At 35.6% G+C, this 11,764-nt stretch overlaps 1 protein-coding gene and 1 long non-coding RNA gene across 2 annotated transcripts in view; both read right to left on the bottom strand.

The window, feature by feature from the left end:
- Positions 1-2,900: 2,900 nt before the first annotated feature.
- On the bottom strand, positions 2,901-4,498 carry LOC140987246 (B3 domain-containing protein REM5-like). The gene is made up of 4 exons (XM_073455681.1): positions 4,307-4,498; positions 3,905-4,208; positions 3,571-3,713; positions 2,901-3,481 (listed from the first exon to the last, which is right to left on the bottom strand). The coding sequence occupies exons 1-4, from the start codon at positions 4,376-4,378 to the stop codon at positions 3,113-3,115; spliced, it is 888 nt and encodes a 295-aa protein (XP_073311782.1). The 5' UTR covers positions 4,379-4,498; the 3' UTR covers positions 2,901-3,112.
- Positions 4,499-7,303: 2,805 nt separating this feature from the next.
- The window catches only part of LOC140988042 (uncharacterized), a 33,526-nt gene continuing 29,065 nt past the window's right edge, over positions 7,304-11,764 (bottom strand). Inside the window, exon 2 of the long non-coding RNA XR_012177267.1 lies at positions 7,304-8,254. This is a non-coding gene — a long non-coding RNA (uncharacterized lncRNA). The remainder of the gene's footprint in view (positions 8,255-11,764) is intronic.

Below are 11,764 nucleotides of genomic sequence, written 5' to 3'. Positions count from 1 at the left end.
GCTAGAATTAGTATTTTATTCAACCATAGACATTAGCACGTACTACATCATCATATTCTTCCTCTACAGCAATTATCCATATTTTCACCCAAGCAGCTAAAGGCCCGGTGGAAGTCTTCAGGAAGCTGTCTGAATCGGCAATACGCTTAAGGATCTTTATTTCTTTCCGAAGCATTAATTGGTAGATACGACCATCTGTAAAGACGTCTACCCACTCAGCTATATGCAAGTGCTCTCGCACTCTCCTCAGTTTGGCCACCAGGCTAGGAGTGATAGCTTCTCCAGAGTCATAAAGAAGTTTCAGCCCCTGAAGCTCTTCCCAGTAGTCAAGAATTGCGTGAAACACTTCATCTTCCATAGTAGATTTTCGAATCTCTAGAGCAGATTCCTTGAAGGCTTCGGTCATACTCGGAGTTTTCGAACTACTTGCACCAGCCATTGTGTTTCCTGGATGACAGTTTGTTAGTACGATTGAAAAGTGGGTGAATGGCTATGTATAGGAGGAAGGATCTAATCACAGCCGTTGATCTATAAATGCACGAACGTCTAGGATGCGTTTTTGGAAATGGTGCAAAGAGGTGAAAGGACGTGTACGGTTATCGAGGCGTCAGACTTATCCACTTCTCGAAATGCGGAACGTCCTTTAGGCGGGAATTCATGCTAATGACACGTGTCATCGTGGTAATAGCGACAAGGCTCAAGAATGTTAAACAATAAGTTATTATGAATCCGGGGGATAGGAGGTCTCAACATTTCATCTCATCTCTGGGATATTTGTAGGCTCCAATTTTGTGCACTGTTAATTATCTTGGACTGATCGGGACAGCGAGTCAAGCTCTAGCCCGACTATTTTAGGGATGGGTGGTGATACCCCCATAAGGATCCGGGTCGCTAATGACCCGGACACCATCAAGAGCTCGAGCACTACATATTTCCCAAGTATTCTTTCAAACAGCCCGGTCTCCCGCGCAATCATCGCCCGAGCTCTCATATAAGTACCCGGGTAATCAATTGCCCGGGCCACCTCGAGAATTGAACCACACTCGAGTATGATTGATACAGGACGTCTAATCTGTCAGAACAACTTGGGTTCGGAGTGTCCTAAAAGTCATCAGAAGATAAGGTATGGGCAGCCGACCTACCATACTTAATAGGTAGCACTGGAATCGAGGTACCTAATTCATCCTCTACTATAAATAGCAGGTATTAATGTCATTTACCGATTTTGAAATCTTTGAACTCTTAAGTATTACACGTATTTTCCACCAAATATTACCTTGACTCATCTCCAACCTGCTGACTTAAGCATCGGAGTGGCCACGCCGGACACCCCTCCGGCGCCCATTCACGAGTTCTTTTCATTGTTTGCAGGTGCTATTGAGGTCATTATCTTCACTCAAATTCCCTAAAAACTATAAATTATTGATTTGACTCGTTGGAGCTCCTTACCCGGCTCACCCATTTCAACGAAGTCACATCAGATACTAAGAGGCAAACTTATCTCCGGTCAGTGGTTGAGAGACTAGAACAAGGCCTGGACCATCAGAGTGATATATGTAGTAAGGGCTCGTGGAATCATCAGAGTTGGTGGTCGCTGGTGCCATTGCTGTAGAACTTCAAAGAAATCAGCCAGATCGCCGGAATAAGAGAGCGGCAAGCGCTCCGATTTGATCGGAGATCTGCAATCAATGAGTGAGCAGCGAGCTCTCTGATACCATATTGAGCGTAGAAGAAGGAGAGCGAGATGGGAAATTCTTCATTGTTTGATTAATGAAATCTTGTCAAACAAAGAGTTCTGTACACGTTTATATACAACCGTCTATTAAACGACTAACAAATAATTAACCACTATATTAACTAACAACCCACTTACTAAGCTATTTATTAAATAAATGATAGCTAATAAATTTTCGTGAAATCTTTTAATGGAATTAATGTGAGAGGACTCGTAGGACTTTTACTTGGTCTGTTTTCTTGATTCTAATTTTTTGAATTCGTCGTGTTTTCTTAGGTTTATATAGCTTCATGGAGGACCTCAGTCGAGTTAGGAGACCTAGGCCAGTACTAGGATGCGTCGAATAATCGAATATTCAAGTCTATAGAATCAATTTCAAAAAAGTTGAGTACTTGAACCCGAACCAGAAAGGGAGAGTTGAGAAAAATAATAGAAACACCAAGTGTGACTGTGTGAGAATTGCTGATGAAAGTTGATAGATTCCGAGCACAGGTTTTGCTCCGTTGCTTGCAAGTTAATTTATTATATCGTCTTCACGCATTTATATATTAGGGTTAGTTAAGAAAACCTCAAAAAAAAAAAATTAAATTGAAACTGAACATTTTTATTATTCTGTTATGTTGCAGATGAGAGGAGCAGAGAGTTTTCCTACCGTGTAAGGAGAAGAAAAGCTAGGTTTCCTCTTCAGGGCTCCACTTTCATCGTCGTGCATTTCCTATTGTTCGAGATCTATAAATATAAGTTTGAATTGATTTTTCAATCACAGCCTTTTTTTATAGGCAACAGTGACAACACACAGACACACACGTGCTTTAAGATTTTACTGGTAATTTTCTTGTTTTGAACCTCTGTTATTGTCACCAATTGAATTTATTAAAGTACATTTCTTTAATTTCTTGCAAGAACTTAGGTGAAATTTAATTTTTTTTTACACATCGTTATTGGAATTCACAAAAATATCCATTCAACGAATTATTTTGTGTGACATTTGGTCTATCCAATGGGATTGATTGTAGCATACACACAAGCAATTCTCATCAAACAATTTGTAGCACAGTACGATCACATGACACACATAGGCTCATAGCTACTATTCGTTCAGGGGCCTCACCACTACAAATATCAGTGAAAAAGCAAGTCCATGGGAATTTCCAAAACCATAGTCATCACAAACAAGAAATTTACTGATCAAATATGGCTCGGCTTCTCTAGTTCTGAAGTGCTTTTTAGCAACTATCAGAGGCATGAAACGTTACCAATACTCAAAAGTTATTTTCATTCGATTTATATTACGGATCGTAGCTAAATAGCAACACGAAAGAGTTGATCAAAGTTCCAAGACTTTGACCCTCAGCCAAGATCGAAACCCCTACAAAATCAAAAGAAAACACATTCCTCCTTACATGGTAAGGCATTTAAGTCACGAGGCATACAAAGTTTCGAAGGGCTCCCCTTTCGTTTCCGGGGCTTGAAAAGTTTTCCTCCATTTGTCCCCTTATTCAAAACCTTGGCTTTCACTAAGCTGCCACCAGGCTCTTCACATTCGAGCAGAACCGTGCTTCCAGGACCAGCCTTGTTGCCTACGAGAAAATCATTCCACCCGACAGTCAGTGCAAATCGGTATGCCCTGTTTTGCCGGGGAATAGATACCATCTGAACCGGCCACAGCCTCAATTTTGAGTCCTGCAAATGTATCGTTCTATCTTCAGCGATTCCAGCCGACAGCACAAAATATTTTGGGATGTCCTGTTGTGGTCGTGACAACAAAAAGTGAGTAAACGTTTTGAGTACCAATAAAATGAAAAGTGGAACTTGGGATATGACAGAATATTCACCAGTCTGCAGGATTCTCGCCTATCCAGTATCTTGGAAAAACGTCCAATCTTGCCAGCATCAGATTCATCTCGAGGATCAGCCCACTCTTCATCCTCGCTTTTTACCTTTACATCCAAATCTTCTGCCACTGGAGCACAATTCACTGCAAATCAACAGCAAAATACACATGAATTTGGCTAATTGATGTTTTTTTAACATAAAAATTGTTTCTTTTCTTTCTTACAATCGGGGGAAAAGCCCTATATGCCACCGATTGAATCGTGTGAAACAGTAACATCAACAGATAAAGCCCTAACGAAGCTAACCATAGGCATATTATATTACCAAACTCACCAGCTTCATCAGGATCGGAATCTTCGACCGGATTATTAATTGCTGTAATTTCCCTCTCACAACCACTGATTCCATATACAGAAACATCAAATATGGAACTTCCACTATACCAGAACACCACAAATTCTCCAATTGCAAGCCCTAAATCTTCACAAAACTTCGACCACCCTCCAGCAAAGTAATAATTTTGATCCTCCTGCTTCTCCAACTTCACATCCCACAATGTCCCTGAACTAGTCCTGAGTTCGGCGATGGATTGGGGTAGAATTTCTCCCCATTTCTTCACGAAAGCAGGCGGCAACCGCTGCATCGTAAAATCCATTAAAAAAAATTCAGTTAAATTCGAATTCTTCGTGCGTAAAATTACTAGCAATTGCTGAATAGAAGGATCTAAACACTTACGAGTCGGCGATTGAAGTCTTGGTCGATCAAAACCTTGAAAAACGAAGGCGTGGATTTTGGGTTCCTGCCCATTGCTTGTTCTTACTTCTACAGGAATTTGTTAAGGCAAATTGTACGAACAGAATCCGACTCTTTTTCTGATACCACTTGCTGTATGAATGAATCCAACCGACAAGATAATGGAATGGGATTCCGTACGTAATTATTTAAGTAAATGACCTTTGTTTGACCATGAATTTGAAATATAACCTTATTGATTATTTTACCATTGTTTAGTCATTGTATTTTTGTGTGTTTGAAGGTCATTTTGCAAAAAAAATTTTAAGGAATGTCATAAAAAAATTTTGACCAAGGTCGTTTTTCAAACTATCCTGTAGCCATGATGGAAGAGAACCATCTAACCATAAACCATTCTAATTGCAAAGAAATTGTCACAGCTTTTCTAGCTAAGAGATGGGCGATGTTGTTGGCCGATGTGCGAAAGAGAGATGAAAGAGTTGGACCTAAACATAGACTTGATCTCCGAAGCCAAGACACCCACTGGACCAAGCTCCTTTTCAGCTTTAACAGCATCCCAAGAGTCAGAGAAGACACACACATTGGTAGTCTCAAGCTTCAAACAAAAATCCATACCGCACCGGATTGCTAATAATTATGCTCCTTGGACAGTATTTGGATTGCGAATAACCGAGGTGAGCACCACGAACCAGACCAAGCGAGTCTCACACAATAGCCCCCACACTGTATCTGTTACAAGCATAATCGAAGCCCGCATCAACGTCTAACATGAACTGATCTAGTATCGGAGGCTTCCAAGAAATATCCGAATTCTGCTGAGCTTCACTCCCTACATTATCACACGTCGATCTGTATCTTCGGATTGAGTCCAATAGCACATAAGCCCAGTCTATGCTAACCTTTGATTGCTGGCCAGTATACTCATCCGTTCTTTTACAAATTTCAGACCAAATGCCCAACACATAACCACAAACAGCTCGAAATCCTCCTGCTTGAATATCATCGACACAAATAAAGCGCAATCAAAAAAAGAAGCATTACGACGCGATTTTAAACAATACAAAAACAGTAGTATTGAATTTTCCAAATACGTCTAATGACCGGACAAAATAATATGCAATGACTGGTAGAGGCATAATGAAACTTGCACAAACACCATGGTGAGATAATAGATTTACCGGAGTAGGTAGAAAGTCTCAAGAAGATTCTGATCATAGGCGGAACACATAATGCTTTCCACCAAGAATGATCTGTTGGCTTAGATTGAAATGGTGTATTACTTTCCAAATCATGATACCCATCTTTGACAGAGTATTTCCCATTTTTACTACCAAACCAGAATCTTGTATCATCACTCCCCTGTCTATTAATTAATCGAATGTCAAGGATTGCTTCAGCTTCATGTTAAGGAAAATGCTTCCTCGTCCCAGTCTCAGGACCTTGCAATAAGATTAGAGTGGAAAACCTTATTTATAATCTTTGGCATGAACATAAACATAAATTAGAAGATTGGAGTTTCTATTAACTTTACCAAATTTATAGTGTAATTATAGACTAATTCATAATAATTTTTTTTACAAAATATTGTTAATATGTATTAACGTAGTACACATTTAAATAAGATTTATTTTTCAAGCAATCTAACACCGTGAGTCGTTACTCCAAATGTTCTTTCAAGCGGAATATTAATCACGGTAGTAGGAATATAATTGATTGGCCTTCCTTTCGAAGGTGTATTTACAAAAATGATTATAGACTTTTTTTCTTTTACAACTAAACTCCCGATATTAGAAAGCAGCAAATTGCGTGCCATACCCTTAATTTTATTTTGGTGAAACTTTGAGGGAATCAAAATGAAATTATTTTTTCTAACGTGGCTTTTTTCAATGTCAAGTCAAATAAAATCACAAATTAGCATTTTTACATGCATTGCTGAAGCATTTTATAAGCTTTTTAAATTTCAAAATATTGCATACAAAATGTTTCAACTAAAACTTTTTTATACATTCAACTTGCATTCTTTTCAAATGTTTTACAAAATTTTTAGTCGGTTTTTAGAGATATTATTTTGAGTTTCTTCCGCTTGATTTGAAAACCAAACTTTATTTAATTTTTCGGTTCAATATTTCAAGAATCTAGCTATTGTAGCTCAAGCATTTAAGGAAAATTTAAAAGAATTTATTCACCCTCTTTAAATTTTAACTTGATCCGAAAATTTTGAATTTTCGAATAATAAAAATTTATATGTAATCTATAAAAATTATAATGAAAGTGATCAATTTTCAAAATTTAAATGGTAGAATGGAAAATGTGATAAAAGATAAATGTGGAAATATCATATTTTAACAATGTCTATAGTTATGTCTCCTATTTAATTATATATTATTCTACACATCGAATTAAATGTTTTATACATTTAAAAAACAGTTTTTTTTTTTTACAAACGAGAAGATCGTAAAAAAAATTTAAAAAAAAAACAATTGAATAAATTAAAATTAAGAAATTTTTCTACCTAACCCTTACATATATATCCACATATATTAAACTCAAATTTAAATGGGAATCGATCTATTGGTTTTTTTAAAAACAAATGTACTCCAGTAAGAGATAGCAATAGGTCGGATCTAAACCCGATCCCATATAATATAGAATTATATTTTTTTAATACTAAATAATTAATATGTTATCTATAATTTTTGTGAGGCCCATTTACTCTAACGACAATTAATGATCAAATAATAATGATTTGATTTAAAACTGCAGCGGAAATGGTTTAAAAATAATTTAAAACGGACCTCAGGGCCTAGAAAAATTTCGGCATGATCTTCCCGTAAGCAGGACATCCCGAAAAACTCAAGCAGCATTTTATATCAAAATATACTCCAACTAGAGTCATAAAAACAAAAACCAAAGTCAACAACCTATAGCCGCACTGGCCAGGACTAAACAAAAATTAAAACTTACCACATACTCACCAGATCATAAGAATCATAAGGTTGACTCAGAACATCACAAAAACAACCAAATATCATTACAGATACACGGGGCATCTCCCCGGCAAATAAAGTACATTACAAGACTGAAATAAACTCAAGACATACATATAGACTAACTGGGAAACTCCACTAAACAGAACCAACCAATCCAACCTCAATCCCGAGCTCCACTGGCGGAACCTCGGCCTGATGCTGCAAAACGACTCGGGAGATCTACCATGGTGCCCAATAGCAACCACAGCAGCCCCCCCAGTAAACAACTGAGGTTAGGATTCTGGTATGAAACAGTTCAACAATAACAACAATAATCATAAATCATGCATAATCATATAATAAAATGTAATATGCAATGCATGAAAGGCTCAACGAATAACCGGGATAACAGGAGCCAACAAACGGTACGATAACAACTGGAATAATGCTCGAGCAACAACACAGGGGAGCTACATCGTCATGCAGCTAAACCGCCCTGCCAAGTATGCGAGGTATGCCAAGCTGTGCTGAATAACACCCCTGACTCGGCCTCCATACAGCTGATACGGTATAACAGGATGGCACAACAGAACAACTAGATGACACAATCCCAGCGCTCACCTCAAAAGGCTGCACTAACCACGAGATTGTTCAATCATATCTACGGTCTCATGTGTATAGGTCTATCAGCCACACAATGATCCCGAGATAAACAACAGTGCCAGATAACAACGGATATCAACAATGGGCTAACAAGAACGATAGGGCTCAACATGAATGTCATAACTGTATTCCCAATGCTAAATGCCAATAATATGTCATAATAATAAACATAGATCACAACGAAGGCATTTAACAATTTACAATATTCAACAAGTCATAAACACGATCCATGTAATACAGAATGACAATTAAACATAATTTATGTTTTACCGTCGTATGTTACCGAGCTGTAACATACCTATACCGATTGATAACGACAACAAGCTCAACTTTGATCTCCTCGGTCTAACAATAAGATGATATAACAAGTCGATTAAATTTCCAATTCAATACAATATTTCCATATTTCAGCTTGTACCTATGCTAAGTTTTAAGGCCAAAATTAACCAAAATATACTTATCATACATGGTTGGAATCCTAACTTAAAAACCCATATTTCATCAGAAGATGTCAACAAGAAATTCAATCATCTTGACATGGATAAACATCCACAACCAGAATATAAAAAAATGAATTCTGTTACAGTTTCAGATTCGGCACCTATGACCATAAAATTCATATCTAATTCATTTTTGACCCAAATCAATATCCGCCAATTGAAAATGAAAGATAACTCAATTATCTAAGTTTCTTTAGTTGAAACCATCTTCAGAATCTCAGTAGATTATTCTCAGAATTTTCAAGAACACAATGCTACTTCAGAATTCGCGGACAGAATCTCATACACTGAGCAGTTCCAGAAAAACAAGTATAACTTGCTCAATTCTTAATGGAATTTAACGAATCTTATATCATTACGAAGACAACACATAGCTCTACAACTCTTATTTGAATCATAAGTCCAGAATCCGAGCGAATAATTGACAAAAACTCGAATTACAGTAGGTTTCCTGCACAGCACAATTGCAGAATTCGATTTTGGCACATTTGGTATAAAAATCATAACAAATCCGTTTCTTATCGAAATTCGATGATTCGAATGGCTATAGAAAGCTAACAAACAGAGCTACAAGTTCTATTCGAACCACAAGTCGAGATTCTTAACGCACAATACACAAAACTTCGAATTTCAGAAGCACAAGAACTGAACTCACCAAAATACTGCACAGAAACAGAGCTCACGAAATGGAGCTTCGATCTGCTCGCTTCCTCGCTCAAAATTCATGTTTTATGGCTCAAAACGAAGGTACTGATGTAAGGAAGACAACCCCTCAAACCGATCGAGATTTCGACGCCGGACGGAGGAGATATCGCAACTTTCCCGCAGCTGCTCCAAGAGTTGCGGGAATTGGGTTTCTTCTTTCTTTCTTTTTCCCTTTCTTCCTTCTCTCACTTCACGTAAGTTATGTGTGTATGTATATGTATATTTATATATTGTGTATTTGGTTACTAAAATAGTAACTCAAGCCCATTTATCCCGATCTGTATTTATTTTGCTCTCGCGTGTTGTTTAAACTCTATATGTATTTTATATCGTTAAATTCTCCGATATTCTAAAATACATATTTTTAACACACTTCTTGAATTTATTTGGCATAAATAATTATTTTAATTTACAACTCAATAATTATTCTAATTATGCCAAATTACCGGATAATTAATTACAGGGCCTTACAATTTTAGTTTATAATATTTTTGGATTGAAATTATTTTATTTTATTATTATATGTTTAATTGAATACAAGTCGATATATTTTAATTTGTAATAATATTTTTTGTCCTAAATATTATTAATATAAATTTGGACAAATAAATTTAATGATTTTTAAATTTTTAAATTTTTATTGAATAAATATAAAATTATATACTTTCGACCGGTCCAACAGATCCAACCCGAATTAGATCCATCGAGTTCGTGTGATGAGTCTCGAGTGTCACGCCCCGAGACCGGGGTTAGTCGACACCGATATTGTTCAACAATCACATAATCATCAAACAATAAGCCACGTAGCATAATATAAACTAAAACCAGTCTATTATTCATAAAACCATACAAATCATTGTCTTTACAACTTAAATAAAAATATGTGGAAGAGTTTTTATAACTTAAAATAAATTAAAACGTAAAGACTTAATTAAACTTCTTCAGTACTTCACCATCACCATCTCCAAAATTGGTCTTGTTCTTCCTCATCTAATTGCTCTTCTTACTTATATGGGATTGTAGATTAAGGGATGAGTATTTTGGAAAATACTCAACAAGTGATGTCGTTCGAGATATATAGCAACATATACATATACTTGAATTCAAATTTTACATTGCATATCATAACTTGAATAATATCGAATATTCATATTTTATAATCATAACATATCATACTTGTTTAGCACTGAAAGTCATCTCATTTCCATGGTTTCCTGATATCAATCCCCAATATGTTAATCTTTTAAGGAGTGAGGCCATGTCCAATATGTTAATCCTCTATGGAGTAAGGTCGTACAACGGTTATCATCTCACCGTATAAAGGTCATAGTTTGAAAATCCTTTCTCATATCCAATCGAATCCTAACAGTGCTTTGAACATATAATTTGACAAATCTTGAAGAAAATTTATCATGAACAAGAAATTATGCTCGAACGAACTTTCAAAAATTGAAGGAAGATTCGTACACAAATTATAATTTTTTTAAACGCAAGTCCATTTCAAATAACAAGTGTGGCAAACAAAAACTAACTTACGAAAGAATATATACATAACAAAAGTACACTTAAGAAGGACAAATGTGCAAATTATAATATAGCAAAAACCCACTTACCTTAGATCGTGTTTGAAGAAAAATTTGAAGGAACAAGCTGAAATTTGTCTCCCAAAAATCAGCCATCTTGCAGGTACGTTTGCGATTTAACTGTTGGATCAAACTCAAAATTGTACAACACGTTCTCAAGTATGTTAATTAAAATACGAATGGTGGAGATTGTATTTGGAATTCTTTTGTACCAGATTATGGACAAAAAACCATATATATGATGTTCCGACGTAGAATCTGAGCAGTATTTTTGAAACGATTATATCTTAAAACTAACCATTGGATTTGACTTAATTTTGGATATGTTGTTCACAACATAGGAAAGTATATATATTTACTTATATACTCAATTTCGAGAATCATGCATGCATATATTTACCAAAATTATCTTATACACACACATATATATTAACTACTTCTTAATTAAATTATTTTAGATTTTAAAATAACTAAATCCTTGATAAATTAATACCATCATGAGTACAAATAAATACATGATTTAAAATTTGCGGGTTTTCACAATATTCCTCTAGGTCATTAAATTAATAAATATTTATCACATATATAAGTATTTATTATCTCATTATTTAAATTCTTGATATGTTTATCACAAAATTATTATCTCCGAAAAAATCAGAATTTCACATTGGGCTTGGCCAAACCCACTTCAACTCAGACTCGTTATCATCCCTAACTCCAATGGCCCATTTGATTGGGATATGGACGGGAGCCCAAACTCAATATTATCAAACACGTGCGCCTTATTATCTGTTGAATTTTGTTATAAATCTAATTTGATTAGGGGCATGCTTGAAATTTGTAAAATATATTGAAACCTTACTAATATTTGTTTCTGTTGGAATAAATATTATAAAATCTAATGGATTTTTGATATATTTATTGTAGTAAAATGTTTGATAGTCGGGATTTTTAAGCTCGTCTACAATGTTGAAAATTAATATTTTAATATTGAATATTTGAATATTGAATGTTGAATAT

This window comes from Primulina huaijiensis, chromosome 11 (genome assembly GCF_012295235.1).
Source record: "Primulina huaijiensis isolate GDHJ02 chromosome 11, ASM1229523v2, whole genome shotgun sequence".
In the NCBI taxonomy this organism is placed as follows: Eukaryota; Viridiplantae; Streptophyta; class Magnoliopsida; order Lamiales; family Gesneriaceae; genus Primulina; species Primulina huaijiensis.
Note: the sequence above shows the minus strand (reverse complement) of the source record. Positions and strands in the feature narration are given on the sequence as shown.